The sequence below is a fragment of the Mustela nivalis genome (genome assembly GCF_964662115.1).
Source record: "Mustela nivalis genome assembly, chromosome: 1".
In the NCBI taxonomy this organism is placed as follows: Eukaryota; Metazoa; Chordata; class Mammalia; order Carnivora; family Mustelidae; genus Mustela; species Mustela nivalis.
In genome coordinates this window covers 173,380,542-173,400,740 of record NC_139020.1, presented here as the reverse complement: position 1 = coordinate 173,400,740, position 20,199 = coordinate 173,380,542, and the positions used below count along the sequence as shown (strand labels likewise).

Sequence of the window (20,199 nt, the reverse complement as noted above, 5' to 3'; positions counted from 1 at the left end):
TGATTTGGGAGAATTACTTTTCTATTCCTAGCTCTAGTACCTTCTCCTATTAAATGCGCATATTATCAATAGCCAATTAGCTTCATAAAACAAAACTTAGGGATGATGAAACAGGTATGAAATAGAAGTACTCATTTTTTCTTTATTATTCTTTATGTAATATTCCTTATATCTGGACCATTTTCTTCTGGCAGCTTTTAAATGTTCCACTCTTAGAGAAGGACTAGATCAGAAAGTTTTAGCAACTAAGGTGAAAATGAATTCACCAAGGGAGAAATGAAAATTACAGTCTCAGTTCTCAAGATTGTAGGGTAAAGAATAGGAAGATTTCTTAGGCATTAATGGCAACCTGTAATTTCTCAGTGAGAAGGGTTAACCTTGGATTTCAGAGAGCTAGAGCTTATTTTTCCTCCCAAATCAGCACTGAATAAAGATCCCTAAACTGAGACATGGCCCTGGGAATTTGCTCAAGATTGTCTTTATTTCACAAAAGGTTCAAAAGATGAGGAGTCACTGACAACAAGGGAATCTGAACTACATTTTTTCCTCCTCTATATACTGAAGAAAAATTTACTATCTAGATACCTCTCACTTTCAAACAAAAACCCTTTGAGCATCTCTTTGGTGGAGACAGAGTAACAGGCTTAGAAGTGAGGCAGCAAAGGACATCAGTAAGGAAACTTAGAAGCAAGAGACCACATGAAATGATAAAAGACTCCAGTAGGGACTTGCAAAAGCAATGAAGTTTCAATACCCTGGAACAGGATGAGAATGTCAAAGCATATTTTCAAAAATAAAAAGTGAATTTTATTTATGCATACTTGATCTAAGAGCATTAGACTCTTAAGAGCAAAGAAATGTTGAGGGTAGAGTAGACTGTTCATAGAAACAGGTTTAACTTCCCATTCATTGCAAAAATAAATATTTTTGTAATGTCTCAAACATAGCTCATCCATCTTCTGCTTGGCCATCTCTAATGATAGAGAGCTCATTACCTCACAAATCACCTCTGTTACAGCTCTGAAGTTTAGATTGGTCTTCCTGATACTAAGGCCCATAGGGCTTTCTGTAACCTCCAACAACCAAAGTCCTATTTTTGCCTCCTGGGCATCAATAGGAAGGGCTCTTTTTAACCCTTTCTGCACATGACAGCAGTTCAGATCTATGAAGACTGCTCAATTATTCTTCACCCTGCCCCCAGGGTAAAAATCTAAGTTTTTATCATTTTCTTTTGTGACATAACTTCTGGTCTTTGCTGTATTGGTTATCTGTCTCTTGATAAACTTGAGAATTTGAATTCCCCTTTTGGTAAAGTGTGCTCTGAACATAATATTCCAATTCAGCTATATGAGCCATTCATAGGGTGTTAAAAATACGGATTCCATGATACTTCACTCAGATATATGGAAACCAAATTGCTAGGCATAGGATTAGCTATCTGTATTTTAACAAGCTTCCTTAGTGATTATAATGTGCTCTGAATAAAACATAATAATACTCCAGTCTGAACAGTTCAGAGTAAGAATGAAAAACATTATTCATTATATTGTTTCACAAGTTGTAAATCATTCTAGTGTTTGGTTTTCCTGACACTATTCCCATCCTGTTTGTTTTTTTTTTCCCATTTACACAAATAATACATAGTAGTTAAAAATTATAATGTGACAGAAACATACTATGTAGAGAATAAAAACTTTTCCCCTCACCCTAAGAAAACCTCTATATATGTTCCTAGGTTGTTAAATTTAATAATTTGTATAAAGACACACAGATCTGTATAAAGACACACACATACATACACATACATATACACAGCATTAACCACCTTGATTTGCAGCAAGCTTTTCACATTACCATACATCTTGTTTTTTTTTCTAACTGAACACTACTTTTATAGGTTTAATGCCACTTTGTACATTTTCACATTCTACATGTAAGTGGCATTTTTGTTGATTGTTCTCTGACATATCATCCTATCCTATTTTCTTCTTTCCTGAGAATTATATCAGAGTTCTGTCAATATAGGTGAATTCATTTTCACTAAAATAACTTATGAATTGTTGTTAGAATGTAATACTTTAGCTCCTCAGCACTATTAATGGTCTGTTTGTAGACTCACTCTTTTTCTTTCTCCCTCTTCCCTTCCTTCTCTCCTTTTGTGCTTTCTAAAATCTGTTCCCTAAGTGTACCGTCTGTGCTTTATTTTTCCCTAAGTGAAAGAGATGATAAAGATGGCAACATCCCCACTTCCTCATAAGTTTTTCTATATAGATCAAATTTAAGGTCAGAATAGCTATTGATCTGTATTGCCTCCTCATCCTTTAGAGAATTTAAATACTGTAGAGTTAGTGAAAAATGTTTCTGATAGTCTGCTTCCACCTGGGGTAGATTGCTAGGATGTATCAGAAATAATTAGTCATTTTTGGGTCTATCATATCTTTCTTCTGCACCCATTTTTAATAAAAGTGCAGATGACAAATATGACCCATAGCCTCTGCCTGAACTAGGGGCCCCTAGTTGCTTCGACTGTTCTTCTATGAGCTGTGATTTCCTACTATGTGATTTCTGAGTTCATCTGTACGTGAAGGTGTTTTCCACCTGTGTATTTCCCTTCTTCACCCCCAGCCTCTGTGCATTTCACTTACTTTGGAGTCCCAGGAGACCCAGTTATAGTCTTCCATTTCCCTAGAAGTAAGTTCAGTTCTACCTTGTTTTCATGATTCATACAATTTCTTAGTCTTCAGATAGTACCACACTTAAAAACCTTAATCCACAAGAATGTTTGTCTCTGGTCGAAGATTTCTGGCTAAATTTTTTTTTAGACTGACATGTTATTTGTACAAAATATGGAATAACTATAACTCTCATATATTTCTCGTGGAGAGGTCAGCAGGTACAACAACTATGAAAAATTCTTTTGTGGTTTCTTATAAAGTTAAACATACATCTGTCTACCTTATTTCTCACTCCTAGGGCCTTATCCAAGAGAAATGAAAATGTCAACAGATAGTCATTTCCACTAATACCACTAATGGTCCCAAGCTGGAAACAATCAAAATGCTCATCAACAAGAAAGTGGCTGAACAAATTGTGGTATATTTATAAAATGGAATATTACCAGCAATAAAAAACAAAGAAGTACCTGATAGTCACACAACATAGGTGAACATTAAAAAAATCCATGTTAAATGAAATCAGACATAAAACAGTTTAGTATGGACATCCTTTGGACTGCATATTGAAAGAACTGTTTTAATGTGAGCATTACTGGAGAAATACATGTGTATTTTAACCCCGTGATATTTTATATATGTTACAGCTGTTCTTAATACATTCATCCACTTATTCTCTTGGCATGCCCTCATTGCACCCCTAAATACACAAAGCCAGTGATGGGCAGAATGACTATGTCATGTATCATCCAAATTTGAATATAAGGGAATATTACAATTATACTAGGACAGCAGGCATCAACTGGGGCACAATTTTATTCTAATTATGGAGAAGAGGGCACAGAACTTCCAGATAAGAATAAATACAGTAAGGATAATGCTTATTTTTTTCTGTTCCCCAGACTTATCTTATGCATGGACCTTCAATGATAACCCCTTATATGTTCAAGAGGACAACAGGCGGTTTGTATCCCAAGAGACAGGAAACTTATACATTGCCAAAGTGGAACCATCAGATGTGGGCAACTACACTTGCTTCATAACAAACAAAGAAGCACAGAGAAGTGTTCAAGGACCGCCCACTCCATTAGTGCAGCGCACTGATGGTAAGATGATGAGCTATCTTGGGAATATACTTTCGTTTCTGAGGCCTGGGGACATCTGTTGAGCTTTCAGCTTCCCTCTGGTTCAGAGGAGCCACATCATCAATGAGTTGAGGTTCAATTTACAAATACGATGGAAATCAGATACTGTAAAAAAAATATAATAGAAAATTCTATAATTCACTTACATGGTACAGTTTATATGACTCTGGGTATATCATACCATTTCTTCACTGGCATTGGAACAGATCCTTTCCTTGCTTAAGGAGCATTTTATATAAAAAAGTTTGTTTGAGGGAATAGGCGTGTGTGTGTGCACGTGTGGGTGCTGCCAAACTTCTTAATGGAGTAATATTGTTTTCAATGAGCATATGATGCAGCCTTTCTTTAATGCCTCTTCCTTTTCCATAGTTGTCTTTTTTGTTCACCCTTTATTTACCTGGCTGGCAAAATGGGGAAAAAAATTCACATCCAAGGAAAGCAAAGCAAGCAAACATTAATTATAAGCATTCCAAAGAGGAATGAAACACTATTCATGCTAATTATATTCCTCCAAGGAACATAATTCAAATTGGTCTCTGATGAGTTTTTTAGTTTAGTCAAGACATAGCTGGCACAAGATTTAGAGAACTAGAAAACTTAGGGAAGTCATCGAAGTAGAATAATCCTCTAGTCGATTCTTTAATTAAATATTCACAGTGGTAAATGTAAAGATAGAAAACCTGTTGATGCATTTTATGATCAGATCTGGACTAGAAATGTAGTACCTCATAGAGTTTTCTTCTCTCTGAGGATTTTAAGAGCAAGAACAAAATGCTAATGATGGCTAACAGAATTATGGAACTAGCTCCATGCGGGGAGTTCTTACGACAGAGCTTTTATAATCACTAACCACCCAAATACACTTGGATAGTCTTAGTTCAGAATTCAGCAACCACTAGATTTATTCATAAGTCCAATTTCTCTCCTCCAGTGAGTACTCTGTTCATGAAAGAAAGTGCTCATAAGCCAATAATATGCATAGAAATTCTACCATATTTTTCCTTTTCCTGGTCTACTTTTAGTTTCTCCTTCTCCCCTTCTTAAGTCCTTCATTCTTCTATCCCCTCTATTATCTTTAGTGCATACATGGTAAAAACAGATCAGAAGAATTATACTATATTAATGTTAATAGTATTAATATAAGAAATATCAAACCTCTTCTAAAAGTAGACACTCAAGAAAAATCAGATGTCAAGAAAATACGATATAGAAAATTTAACTAGTTCGCTGAACTAGTACTCTGTACCACCTCAACCATAGCTTCTTTGAATGTTTGGAATGATCAGGTCTTAAAAATCAAGTATTTTTATTTGATACATATTTTGTAAATTTCATCTTCTGTGCAGTTGTACTGGCCACCAGTAAATCATTTACCTTTGGAATAGATTATTCTGGCATTTGGTTTATAAATTAAAAAAAAAAATCAGTTTTTTGAGGAATCTTGATTTGCCACTTATTTCATTAATTAAGTTAATGAGGATAGCCTAGGGATATATTTCTGCTACACCTCTGGTAGGTAACATATTTATATACATTAGACTATTGTCTTATTCTTAGCCCATATCCACAATTCCTTGTTAAAAAATTTAAAACTATAAAAACAAATGCGTCTTTATAAGTGAACAGCAAACTCATTTAGCAGTAATTCCTTAGTGAACTGACATGAGAACATTTATGTCTTTATCTCAATTATTTTTATTAATTTGTAGATTTTGTTGCAGAAATACTGTTATTTTCTATTCAGAGACCTCCTACAGTGTTAATGAAAATTTCCTTATTCCTGAACAGATCTGCCCCAGTGAGTTCCATGAAGGCGTAATAGATCTGGATATCTCTAGAGAAGAAATGTTCTTGATAATTCAGAAACATTTTAGAATCTAGGTGCATTCATTTCTTAATTGGAAGACAAATTCTTTGTAAGATCCTAATGTGGAATATAGGGAAATTTGGAAGGCAGCTATGCTAACCACTATACCACCAACGCGGAATATAGGGAAATTTGGGATGCCTCTATTCTGACACTCTGATATATCTTAGATATTGCTTTTTTAAGCAAGAAGAAAATCAACTAATTCCTTAAATAGCATCATGTAGTTTCTTTGCCCTCTATCACTCATTTAAGTCTATGAAAATGTTGTTAATTGAAGTACAAAATAATCAGTTTTTGGTTAATGAAGCATTTACTTCACAGAAAACTTCTATTCTCCAGAAATGCTGCTAGCTCTTTTGATATTTAACAGGTGTGATGGGGGAATATGAACCAAAGATTGAAGTGCGTTTTCCTGAAACTATACAAGCTGCAAAGGATTCATCTGTAAAACTGGAATGCTTTGCCCTTGGAAAGTAAGGTTTTTTGTTTTGTTTGGTTTTGTTTTGTTTCTGGTTGCTTAATTTTTTTTTAACCTTTTTGTTATTCAAACATTGCTGTAAGGTAAATTACCAAATAGATTTCAAATGCTGGGCAAAAGTGGAGCTTTCTGATTGGAATTTAAACAAACATGCCTAATACTCTGAAAATGATTGGACCTGCAGTTCTCCCCTAAACGTGCTAATGTTTCCTCTAGTTTGAGCATAACGAGTCCCATTTGGGCAGCATCTTGCTGAGGAATATATGTACTTGTATAAGATGGTGAACAAGTCACGAAATCTCCAACATATCCTTCACTCCATCTCATCCTACATCCAGAAATATATTGCCTGGAGTGTCCTCTTGCTTAATTAATCAGCAGTTCTCACAAATGAAAAAACCTGCACTGCAGATTTCCAAAATAAAACTAATTAAAGGCCATTGTTCATAGTGAATCATTAGAATGGAGCAAAACCTGCCCTGGAAGTGGAGGCACTATGTTTTACTCAGATAAGTGTTTATCAGCCAACAGGTTTGGAATGCTTTGAAGCCAGCCAAATATTTGCAATTTTGCATACAATATGCAGACATCTCTTAGCCTTTGGGCTATATTCAGTCTTCATTTTTATGCCTCTAAATACTAGTACTCAAGTAACGAAGACATAGATAGACTAGATGTGTGTTTTTAAACTGTGTGCATATGAATTACCTGGGGACATTGTTAAATTGGGATTCTGGAGGTCTGAGGTGAGGCTCGATTTCTCCATTTCTAACATGCCTCCAGGTAATGATGATTCTTCATTCCTATAAAACATATTTTGAATAGTAAGCAACTCGACCCTATCAAATTTGAGGGTTTACTTATAAATACAGAGTCTCTTCCCAGAGTGGTCATCACATTTAGGAAAAGTAATTTGCGTTCCAAGATGTGAAAAACATTTTGAAAAGTTCCCATTTTGTTTTTAAGTAAATATGAAGTGGGAGAGCTAGGTTCTTGTCTCACAGAGTCAAAGAATGAGTCTCACTGACAAAGAAAAGTGAGTGGAACAACAGTATTTTATTAAGCAAGGATACAGAGGGGGAATAAAGCTCCCAGGAGTGAGGAGGGTCACAAGTAGCTTTGGGCTGAGGGCTTTGAAGGTTGCTCTTTTATTGAAAGCTGACCAGGGAACGTAAATCTTTTTAATACTGACAGCATTTTTGTGTAAGCAGGACTAGCGATAACATCTTTAATGGCTTACTTCTTTTTAGGGTCTGTTTATTCTTTGTTGGACACAGGTGAATGTCATTAAAAAAGCCGCCCCTCCCACCCCTGTCCCCACCCTTAGGGCAGGGTGGTATGGTCCCTTCCCTTCTCTCTTGTTCCTCACACCTACGCATTTTAGGGGTTTCTATGAACCTGATCACATAGCTCCCTACCTATCTCTCCCTAGCTTGTCCCTTTTTCAGACAGACTGAGCATCCAAACAATGCTGGTTACAAAATCTCTTTAAGTTCCTTTCTATAAATGAAATTTTGTAGTTCTTTAAGTTACATTTCTCAAGTTACTCATTTTTCAGGTTTTTAAGAGGCCGTATTTTATTTTCATACAGTATTGGTCCTATAGTGTTTGTCCAATAAATAATTACTGATTAAATCATGCTTAAGAAAGTGACAAATGGGGACTTTCTGTCACAGCCTTTTAAGATATGATGAACTTTCACCATTTTCAAGCTTTCTCTGAAATTAAAGTTTGTAAAAAAAACATAAAATGTCAGCAAAATACTCTGAGAACTAGACAATTTACTTAAAAAGACCAATGAAAGATAGCATCTGAAAAGAATATTTATAGCTGATTCTATCATATTTGGCATTGGGAAATATGGATTCCTGTAATTTAAAATATACTCTTACATGATAAATAACTTTGAAAACTATTGAGCCTGGTTCTCAAGAGTCTTATGTAAATAAATTCCATTTGTTAAACATTTATAAGTAAGAAGTTAGATTTTATGTATATATTCTATCTACGTATAATCCTCATAATTATTCAGGGTATATCATATTTTCATTATATATGAGAATACTGAGGCTCAGACTGAATAAGTAACCTGTTCAATTTCAAGCTCCTGTTGAGAATGCAAGGGCAAGTCAAACCTAGTCCCACCTGAGTTTAAGTTCTGAACTTAGAAACTTTTAAATAAATGATTAAGCTAACTGCTTGTGAAACCAGTGAAGACAGATTCAATTCACAATATTCTCAAGAGTTGTCTGTTAGCAAACATACTTCTTAACCTCTATGAATTTCCATATACTCATCTAAAAGGTGTTATAATGATCTCTGCCTTTTATGTTTATTTGGAAGTATGGGGTGGATAATACACATAAAAAACATTTAGCACTAAGCTTTGCATTTAGGCAATGAACACTGAATTATTTGAACCCAAAATACAAATTCTGTTATCTTTTTGTCTAACCAGTGTTTGAGTTAGTGGGATTGATGGGACTAGAAAGAGGTACTTCAGAGGGTCTACAATTCTCAGCTCTGCAGTTCATTCCTTTTCTCTCTGTCTCATACGGATGGCAGTATAAGAGTGAGCAACAAAGAGGGTCAGTTGTGGAGTCGAAAAGAGGAGCAGACAAGAAGAAAACTTAGTTGATCAGTATAGGCTTTGAATTGCTCACATATCGGATTTCCTAATTTTATTTATGTTTACTTTTTTTTTTTTCTTAAGAATTCAAACCTACAGCAATGTTGAAAGAGTAATAGCTGGACAATCATGTCAATTATATATGTCCTTCATCTGAACCAACAAAGTATAAATCTTTGCCACCTTTCCTTCCCTTGTTTTGTCCTTTGCATGCTCACTCTCTCTGTCTCGTCCCCTCTTACCACACACACCCATACCTTTACCCACACACACATACCATGCATCAAAACAGATGGGTGGGGGCACCTGGGTGGCCCAGTGGGTTAAAGCCTCTGCCTTTGGCTCAGGTCATGATCTCGAGGTCCTAGGATCAAGCCCCACATCGGGCTCTCTGCTCAGCGGGGAGCCTGCTTCCCCCTCTCTCTCTGCCTGCCTCTCTGCCTACTTGTGATTCCTCTGTCTGTCAAATAAATAAACAAATTCTTAAAAACAAAAAAAAACAAAAAACAGATGGGTGATAAGTTATAACTTGGCCTGGACTTTTTAAAGGATTTTATTTATTTGACAGATAGAGATCACAAGTAGGCAGAGAGGCAGGCAGAGAGAGAGAGGGAGAAGGAGGCTCCCCACTGAGCAGAGCGCCCGATGTGGGGCTTGATCCCGGGACCCTGAGATCATGACCTGAGCCAAAGGCAGAGGCTTAACCCACTGAGCCACCCAGGTGCTCCATTTGGCCTGCATTTTTTAGAGGGATATGCCACTCAAAATGTTGCTTAAGATCCACACTCCATTTTTGGCTCAGCTTGCTATGAGATGGAGGAGTGGAGGAAAGGAAAAAGGTAGAGTCAGGAAATATTGACCTTCCCACTTCACCATACAACTTCACTCTTGAACTGTTATGGATACGTGCTATAAGAATTCACTGGGCGTAGATGGAAGGAGTAGATTAATTATCCAAACAGGGGAATCAAAACCTTAGAATATATGAGGTAAATTGTTGAAAATTCTCAAATGGAATGATTTAGAAATAAATTAAATCCTCTCTTTAATAACCTCATGGTGTGAAAACAATCAGGACATTAAAACATGGCAAGTGGTCAAGCTGCATATGGTAAAATTTATTATGTTAAAAACATGTGGGAATACCTAAGCTTCTGATATAATTTTACTAGTGATAATTGACTAAGGAAAATTAGAGTTGAAAAAATAATAGTTAAAAACAAACAAACAAACTCTCTTACTGTGTTAAATCTTATGGTATGTTCATTGCTATACATGAAATAAAATGAAGAAAAATGGAAAATGATGAGAATTACTTCATTAAAAATTGCCAAGGAAATAACTGATTGAATTCAATATAATCCATAATATTTTATGTGATAAAATCAATGTTGAGATTATTTTTATTAAATTAAGTCACTAACATGGGATTGAAATTCCTTGGGGTTAAAAATGGAAAGTCCAAAGCATCCACTGGGTTGAAGTGATAGTGTTAAAATACGTTGGATAAGAAACACATATTCTGTGTAATTCCAGTGGAGCTACATTTCTCATTTCTTCAGATGGACAATATGTATATGAAAATGTTTTGTATACATTTGGAAAGCATTATACGTTAGTGAGCTACTAACAGTTTTTTATATATGCTTGCCAGTGATTTTCATAGAACAAATTACATGGCAATTGAAACACTGCAAACATACTGAAAATGCTTTTGTAGTTCATTATAAAATATATTTACCAAATACTATACCAACTTTTTAAAATTTGCACAATTAGTAAACATGGAAAACAACACATTCTTTCCACAATACATTATATGCTTGGCATACAATAACAATCTGAACATGTTAAAAATCAAACCACTTGCTTTATAAATTATAAACCTGTTATTTGCAGTGTTTTTATAAACTCTATTAAAGTGTTTTCTTTTCCTTTTTAAAAAATTTTTATTTTTTAAATTTCTTTTCAGTGTTCCAGAATTCATTGTTTATGCACCACACCCAGTGCTCCATGCAATACGTGACCTCCATAATACCCACCACCAAGCTCACACAACCTCCCATCCCCTGCCCCTCCAAAACCCTCAGATTATTTTTCAGAGTCCACAGTCTCTCATGGTTTGTCTCCCCTTCCAGTTTCCCCCAACTCCCTTCTCCTCTACAGTGTTTTTATAAACTCTTCTGAAAGATAATTATGGATCATGTTCTCTGACATCTCTTCGTGAATATATTGCCATGCTGTATTTGGGCTTGTTGGGTTTTTTCCCCCCAAATGTAGGACTTACTTTGTACAAATCAATTTAAATCTTCTAGTTCACTTTCTGAGGTGCCACACTTCTTTATAATATGTTCAATAAACACAAAGCTGAGCAAAACTAATTTGAGGAGGAATGAAGTCAAAGTTCTCTTTCTTATTAGCAATGTTTTTAAATACTTTTGTTAAATAACTAATGAATACTTTTTATGTTAGAAACATAAAAGAGAAGGAAGGAAAAAGGAAATAGTAGGTGAATAGGTGAATGTAAGGGAGAAAAAAAAGACAGATCAATGCTATATGCTATTCTTTTTTTCATTTTCAGGACCTAAGACAGTTCCTAAAATATGAACTGGTTTTCTTTTCTCTTTTCTTTTCTTTCCTCCTCCTCCCCCACTTCCTCTTACCAAATATCTCCTTTTTTAAAAAAAATTATTTTTATTAACATATAGTGTATTATTTGCCCCAGGGGTACAGGTTTGTGAATCATCAGGCTTACACACTTCACAGCACTCACCATATCACATACCCTCCCCAATGTCCATAACCCAACCACCCTCTCCCTACCCCTATCCCCCAGCAACCCTCAGTTTGTGAAATTAAGAGTCTCTTATGGTTTGTCTCCCTCCCAATCCCATCTTGTTTCTTTTTTTCTTTCCCTACCCCCAAACCCCCTGCCCTGCTTCTCAAATTCCTCATATCAGAAAGATCATATGATAATTATCTTTCTCTGATTGACTAATTTCACTCAGCATAATACCCTTTAGTTCCATCCACATTGTTGCAAATGGCAAGATTTCATTTCTTTTGGTGGTTCCATAGTGTTCCCTTGTATATATATACCACCTCTTCTTTATCCATTCATCTGTTGATGGACATCTAGGTTCTTTCCATAGTTTGGCTATTGTGGACATTGCTGTTATAAACACTCAGGGGCTTGTGCCCCTTCGGATCACTACATTTGTATCTTTAGGGTACATACCCAGTAGTGTGAATGCTGGGTCTTAGCATAGCTCTGTTTTCAACTTTTTGAGGAACCTCCTTGCTGTTTCCAGAGTGGCTGTACCAGCTTACATTCCCACCAACAGTGTAGGAGGGTTCCCCTTCCTCTGCATCCTTGCAAACATCTGTCGTTTCCTGACTGGTTAACTTTAGCCATTCTGACTGGTTTGAGATGGTATCTCATTGTGGTTTTGATTTGTATTTCCCTGATGCTGAGTGATATTGAGCACTTTTTCATGTGTCTGTTGGTCATCTAGATGTCTTCTTTGCAGAAATGTCTGTTCACGTCTTCTGCCCGTTTCTTAACTGGATTATTTGATCTTTGGGTCCTGAGTTTGGTAAGTTCTTTATAGATTTTGAATACTATCCCTTTTTCTGATGTGTCATTTGCAAATATCTTCTCCCATTCTGTCGGTTGTCATTTGTTTTTGTTGACTGCTTCCTTCACTATGCAAAAGCTTTTGATCTTGATGAAGTCCCAGTAGTTCATTTTTGACCTTGCAAAGAAAAATTTAAAAAGCAAGGAACTTACTTTTGGCGATATTTCTAAGAAGAAATTGCTGCAGCTGAGGTTGAAGAGGTTGCTGCCTGTGTTCTCCTCAAGGATACTGATGGATTTCTGTCTCACGTTGAGGTCTTCCATCCATTTTGAGTCAATTTCTGTGTGTGGAGTAAGGAAATGAAATGGTCCAGTTTCATTCTTCTGCATGCAGCTGTCCAATTTCCCAACACCATTTGTTGAAGAGACTGTTTTCCATTGACCATTCTTTCCTGCTTTGTCGAAGATTAGTTGGCCATAGAGTTGAGGGTCCATTTCTGGGCTCTGTGTTCTGTTGCATTGATCTCTTTTTGTGCCAATACCATACTGTCTTGATGATGACAGCTTTGTAACAGAGCTTAAGTCTGGAATTGTTATGCCACTACTTTGGCCTTCTTTTTCAACATTCCTTTGGCTATTTGGGGTCTTTTCTGTTTCCATATAAATTTTAGGGTTGTTTGTTCCATTTCTTTGAAAAAAAAAATTGATGGTACTTTGATAGGGATTGCATTAAATGTGTGGCTTGCGGGGCACCTGGGTGGCTCCGTGGTTAAGCCTCTGCCTTCAACTCAGGTCATGATCTCAGAGTCCTGGGATCGAGCCCCACACTGGGATCCCTGCTTGGCAGGAAGCCTGCTTCCCCCTCTGTCTCCTTCTGCCACTCTGCCTACTTGTGATCTCTCTCTCTGTCAAATAAATAAAATCTTTAAAAATACATAAATAAATAAATAAATGTGTGGCTTGCTTTAGGCAGCATAGACATTTTCACAATATTTTTTCTTCCAATCCATGAGCACCATGAGCATGGAATGTTTTTCCATTCCTTTGTGTCTTCCTCAGTTTCTTTCATGAGTCCTCTATAGTTTTCTTAGTATAGATTCTTTGCCTCTTTGGTTAGGTTTATTCCTAGGTATCTTGTGTTTTGGGGTGCAATTGTAAATGGGATCAACTCCTTAATTTCTCTTTCTTCTATTTTATTCTTGGTGTATAGAAATGCAACTGGTTTTTGTGCATTGATTTTATATCTTGACATTTGACTGATTTCTTGTCAAGTTCTAGCAGTATTGGAGTGGAGTCTTTTGGGTTTACCACATAAAGTATCATATCTTCTGCAAAGAGTAAGAGTTTGACTTCTTCTTTGCCGATTGAGATGCCTTTTATTTCTTTTTATTGCCTGATTGCTGAGGCTAGAACTTTGAGGAATATGTTGAAAGCAGTGGTGAGAGTGGACATCCCTGCCATGTTCCTGACTTTAGGGGAAAAGCTCTCAGTTTTTCCCCATTGAAAATGATATTTTCTGTTGGTTTTTCATACATGGCTTTGATGATATTGAGGTATGTACCCTCTATCCCTACACTTTGAAGAGTTTTGATCAAGAAAGTGTGCTGCACTTTGTCAAATGCTTTTTCAGCATCTATTGGGAGTATCATGTGGTTCTTGTTCTGTCTTTTATTAATGTGTTATTAATGTGTTATTTATTGATGTGTTTTATTAATGTGTTATTAATGTATAATTAATCAATCATTGATTAATTTGCGGATGTTGAACCAACCTTGCAGCTGGGGAATAAATCCCACTTGGTCATGGTGAATAATCCTTTTAATGTATTGTTGGATCCTATTGGCTAGTATTTTGGTGAAAATCTTTGCATCCTTGTTCATCATGGGTATTGGTCTGTAATTCTCCTTTTTGATGGAGTCTTTGTCTGGTTTTGGGATCAAGGTAATGCTGGTCTCATAAAATGAGTTTGGAAGTTTCCTTCCATTTCTATTTTCTGGAGCAGTTTTAGAGGGAAAAGTATTAATTCTTCTTTAAATGTTTGGTAGAATTCCTCTGGGAAGCCGACTGCCCCGGGCTCTTGTTTTTTGGGAGATTTTTGATGATATTCTCAACCCCCTTACTGGTTAGGGGTCTGTTGACGTTTTCTGTTTCTTCCTGGTTCAGTTGTGGTAATTTATATGTCTCTAGGAACGCATCCATTTCTTCCAGATTGTCAAATTTGAGGGAGTGTAGTTGCTCATAATATGTTTTTATAATTGTTTCTATTTCTTTGGTGTTGGTGGTGATCTTGCCTCTTTCATTTGTAATTTTATTAATTTGGGTCCTTCCTCTTTTCTTTTTGATAAGTTTGGCCAGGGCTTTATCAATCTTATTAATTCTTTCAAGGAACCAGCTCTGTTTCATTGATTTGTCCTACTGTTCTTTTGGTTTCAATTTCATTGATTTCTGCTCTGGTCTTTATTTTTTCTCTTCTCCTGATGGGTTTAGGCTTTCTTTGCTGTTCTCTCTCCAGCTCCTTTAGGTGTAGGGTTAGTCTGTGTACTTGAGACCTCTCTTGTTTCTTGAGAAAGGCTTGTACCATTATATATTCCTCTCAGAACCGCCTTTGCTGTGTCCCACAGATTTTGAACAGTTGTGTTTTCATTTTCATTCATTTCCATGTATTTTTTCAATTCTTCTTTAATTTCCTGGTTAACCCATTCATTATTTAGTAGGATGCTCTTTAGTCTCCATGTATCTAAGTTCTTTCCAACTTTCCTCTTGTGATTGAATTCTAACTTCAGAACCTTGTGGTCTGAAAATATGCAGGGAATGATCCCAATCTTTTGGTACCAGTTGAGACCTGATTTATGATCCAGGATGTGATCTATTCTGAAGAATGTTCCATATGCACTAGGGAAGAATGTACATATGTGCGATATCCATCTGGTCCAGCGTGTCATTTAAGGCCTGTATTTCCTTGTTGATCTTTTGCTTGGAAGGTCCGTCCATTTCATTGAGGGGGGTAATAAAGTCCCCACTATTATTGTATTATTGTCAATGTGTTTCTTTGATTTTATTAATTGGTTTATGTAGATGGCTGCTCCCATGTTAGGGACATAGATATTTAAATTGTTAGATCTTCTTTTTGGACAGACCCTTTAAGTGTTAAATGGTGTCCTTCCTCATCTCTTAGTGTAGTCTTTGGCTTAAAATCTAATTTATCTGATATAAGAATTGCCACCCCAGCTTTATTTTGATGACCATTAGCATAGTAAATTATTTTTCACCCCCTCACTTTAAATATGGAGGTGTCTTTGGGTCTAAAATTATTTCTTGTAGACAGCATATTGATGGGACTTATTTTTTATTATCCATTCTGATACCTTGTGTCTTTTGATTGGGGAATTTAGCCCATTTACATTCAGGATAAATATTGAAAGAGATGAATTTAGTGCCATTGTATTGCCTGTAAGTTGACTTTATTGTATATTGTCTCCATTTCTTTCTGGTCTACTACTTTTAGGCTTTCTCATTACTTAGAAGAGCCCTTTCAATATTTCCTGTAGGCCTGGTTCGGTGTTTGCAAATTTCTTTAACTTTTGTCCTCAAAGCTTTCTATCTCTCCTTCTATTTTCAGTGACAGCCTAGCTGGATGTAGTATTCTTGGCTGCATATTTTTCTCATTTAGTGCTCTGAATATATCATGCCAGTTCTTTCTGGCCTGCCAGGTCTCTGTGGTTAAGTCTGCTGCCATTCCAATATTTCTACCATTGTATGTTGCAAACTTCTTGTCCCGAGCTGCTTTCAGGATTTTCTTTTTGTCACTAAGACTCCTGAGTTTTACTATTAGATGATACGGTATTGACCTATTTTTATTGATTTTGAGGGGTGTTCTCTGTACCTCCTGGATTTTAATGTTTTTTCCCTTTGCCATATTAGGGAAATTCTCTACTATAATTTGCTTCTTCCCCCTTCTCTCTTTTTCTTCTTCTTCTGGGACCCCAATTATTCTAATATTGTTTCGTCTTATGGTATCACTTACGTCTCAAATTCTCCCCTTGTGGTCCAGTAGTTGTTTGTCCCTCTATTGCTCAGCTTATTTATTCTCTGTAATTTGGTCTTCTATATCACAAATTCTTGCTTCTGCTTCATTTGTCCTAGCACTAGGAGCCTCCATTTTTTTTTTACACCTCATTAATAGCTTTTTAAAATTTCAACTTGATTAGATTTTAGTTATTTTATTGTTCTACAAAAGGATTTTATTTCTCCAGAAAGGGATTCTCTAATACCTTTCATGCCTTTTTTGAGCTCAGCTAGCAACTTGATAATCGTCATTATGAACTCTAGTTCTGACATATTACCAATGTCCCTATTGATTAGGTCCCTAGCCATCCATACTGTCTCCTGTCTCTTGTTCTTTTTTTTTTTTTTTTTTTTTGGTTTTGAATTTTTCTGCCTTGTCATTTTATCCAAAGAACAATATATGAATGAGATACTAAAATACTAAAAAAGTGGCAAAGCCCCCAGAAAAATATACACTAACCTAATCAGAAGAGACCCAAAACTCGGTGGAGAAGAAAGGGAGAAAAATAAAAATAAATAAATAAAAAAGTACACACACACATGCACACACATTAGTGAATACATTGATGAATAGAAAAGAGCCACCCATTTGATTTAGTGTATATTGTGGTCTCTTAGAAGAAACTACCTCCCAGAATTTTAAAGAAAGAAAAACTTAGATAGATAGATAGATAGATAGATAGATAAAGGTAAACATGATGAGGGATTGAATATGATTGTAAAGATAAAAATTTTAAAAAGATTCTAAAACAGGAATTGATAAGATAAGTTGGTTGAGGGGAAAAAAAAGAGAGAGCATGTGATCAGGCTAGAGACTGGAACAAAGACATGTGCTAGATTTAGTGTATATTTTGACCCATTAGAAGAAATTGGCTCCATCTCTGTAGCTGGATTCCCCTCTCCAATACCTGGCAGCTCGGCCACACTCAGACACCCCCAGTCTTTCTGTGACCCTGTGGGTGCTGAGATCATACTGTCCCTGTGAGGGCTTCAGTCCTCTTAATCTCTGGATTAATGCCCCTCAGTGGAGCAGACTTCAAAACGTTCTGATATTGTCCTCCACTCCTCTGCCACTTGCTGGGAGCCAGCCCCTCACCCCACATCCTTTCTTCCCGTGGCTTGGGATTCACTTCTCTGTACATCCTGCCTTCCAGAAAGTGGTCGATTTTCTGTTCCTAGAGTTGTTCCTTTTCTCTTATATCTCCTGTTGAGTTTGTAGGTGTTCAGAATGGTTTGATAACTCTTTGCTCTGGTAGAATTGCTTCTAGAATTCTTCCTAGAATTGTTCTTCTTCTCTTCTATCTTCTTCTCTTCTACCCCCTGTTGATTTTGTAGGTGTTCAGAATAGTTTGATCACTATATAGCTGAACTCCTGGTGCCTAATGATATTTCATTCTGCTTCTCCTCTGCCATCTTACTCCTGACTGGTTTTCATTAGATGTTTGTGGAATGCAGCACATACATACTTTCATAATTGGGCAATATCTCCCTTATTCCTGTGGAATACCCTTCTCTTGAATGTGTAGCTTTTTTTTGGCACTTGTATCATGCTTGGTGTTCTCTGAGCTTCTGGACTCTATGATATAGTAGCTGTCATTAATTTTGGAAACTTCCCAACCATCATCACTTCCACTATTTCTTCTATTTATTTTTTTTCTTTGTTCTTTTTCTGGTATTTCTAATAGACGTCTGATGCACCATTTACAGTTTCCTACAATTCTGGGTTTGTGGTTTTGTTTGTTTACTTGTTTGTTCCTCATTCTTTTTTTTTTTTTTTTCTCTTTGCATGTTGGTTTGGGAAGTGTCTACTGATGTTTCTTCTAGTTCACTTATTCTTTCCTCAGTCATGTTCATTCCACTGATAAGTCTATCAAGGAATTCTCGTTTGTATTACAATGGTGTTTATATTTAGTATATCCTTTTGGTCATTTCTTACAATTTCTTATCTCGGCTTACATTAACCATGTATCTTTGTATGTTCTGGTTGTTTTGTTTTGTTTTTTCCATTAGAGCCCTTAGCAGATTAATCATAGTAATTTCAAATTTCTAGTCTGGTAATCCCAGAATATTTGCCATATTTGAGTGTGGTCCTAATGCTTGTTTTGTCTCTGCATACTGATTATTAACATGCTTTCTATTATTGTGGTGGTGAATCCAGAGATGAGGTTTATCAGTTAAAAGGAATTGAGGTTACTAGATTTATGTGTGAGGTTTATGTTTATCTAGCAAGGAGTTAATGTGTGTTTACTGTTTTCCACTTTTGTTTGCTACAGCTGTGGTGTCTGAGGCTAACATTTTCTCGATTGTTTTTGTTTGTGTCTCGCTTGTTTTCTTTGGGTTTCCCTAGAGATTCTTTTCTCGTATAGAGTCTGAGGTCTGTGGTTCTCTCAGCTGTAATCCCCTGCTATTATGCAGGATCCCTATTGATGATATGAAAGTCCTTGCTTGCTAATTCTATCATCTTCATAACTGTGAATTTGTGAATCTGTTTCTGTTGACTTCTTTTTTTCCTAGTCATGATTCTCATTTTTATGCTTTTTAGGTTAGCTGGTAATTTTAGATTGAATTATAAACAGAATGGATGTTATGTTGCTATGTGCTGGGTTGCAGTTTATTTATTTAAAGTATTAGATTTTATTGACAGGAGTTAAGTTACTGTAAGTCTGCTTGATCTTTCTATGTCTTATTATTAAGCTCTGGTAGACTAGCTATAGAGTAGATTTTAGTTGAAGTCTAGTTAACTAGTAATATGCATCCCCCTACTGAAGGACCAAATGTTTACAAAATCTCTTTTCTGAAAGCTCAAAGGAACTCAACTGTCTTGTAATCCTGTTTGAGCTCTGAAAATTGTTCTATGTCCAGTCTCATGTGACACAATTATGTACTTTCTTTTCATAATCCCGTCCTCTCCAATACTCTGTAGTCCTAGTCCCTCAGTCTTGTATGTCTCCTCAGCTCAGTGAAATATTAATGTCCTTTTTAGATTCCCCTTCCTTATTCTTTCCTCTTGAAAGTGCCCACCTGTATATAGAAAGCCAGGATACCAAGGTCTTGCTTCATGTCTTTCCTTCAGGGATCATAGTTTTATACCATTCATTGTTATATTTCTGAAATCAGATTTGTTTCCTGTGTAATTGTCCATTTTTTTCATTTGTTTTCAGCAGGAGGCTAGGTGTAGTCCCTGTGACTTGAACATAGTTAGAAGCCAGGTATTATTAATTCTAATTGTGAAGGTGAATGCAGTGAAGTTTAGAGAAATTAAATGACTAGATCAACATAAATTTTAGATCTGGAATTCAAATCTAACTCTCACTGATTCTGACTTCAGAACTCATACTCATAGCCATTTGATATTTACATCAAACTATCTTTTAATGTATGAATTCATTCCCTGTGTGTAGAGGCAGTTAACCCCAATGCTATAAATGTTTTCCTAACAAAAGGCTTGAAAATTTCAGTAAAATGTTTAAAAGATTTTACCTGGGGAATGGAATTATAAACCTATTTCCCATTTAGAGTCTCTGTAATTACTAACATTTCAGCAACAAGTGAGTTTTATCTTTACATATTCAAAAAAAAAATATTCAAAAGTTAACCTTTTTAAAATCCAGGCAGTTTTTTTAATGAGAAGCAGTATTTCCAAAAAAATCAATCAGGGCCATTGACGAACATACCTGTACTGGTCTGTATGAGATGATGGCAATATCTACCACTTATAAAAATCTGGGATAGATGATTAGAGACAAAACAGAAAGCATAGTTT

General features: G+C 36.0%; 1 protein-coding gene across 4 annotated transcripts in view; it reads left to right on the top strand.

Annotated features, from left to right (window-relative positions):
• The window catches only part of CNTN6 (contactin 6), a 304,698-nt gene that overhangs the window by 193,861 nt on the left and 90,638 nt on the right, over positions 1 to 20,199 (top strand). For all 4 annotated transcript variants that reach the window (XM_082719511.1, XM_082719510.1, XM_082719512.1 and 1 more), the window contains exons 6-7: positions 3,575 to 3,778; positions 6,058 to 6,160. In XM_082719511.1, the coding sequence (XP_082575637.1) occupies positions 3,575 to 3,778; positions 6,058 to 6,160 (307 nt within the window). The remainder of the gene's footprint in view (positions 1 to 3,574; positions 3,779 to 6,057; positions 6,161 to 20,199) is intronic.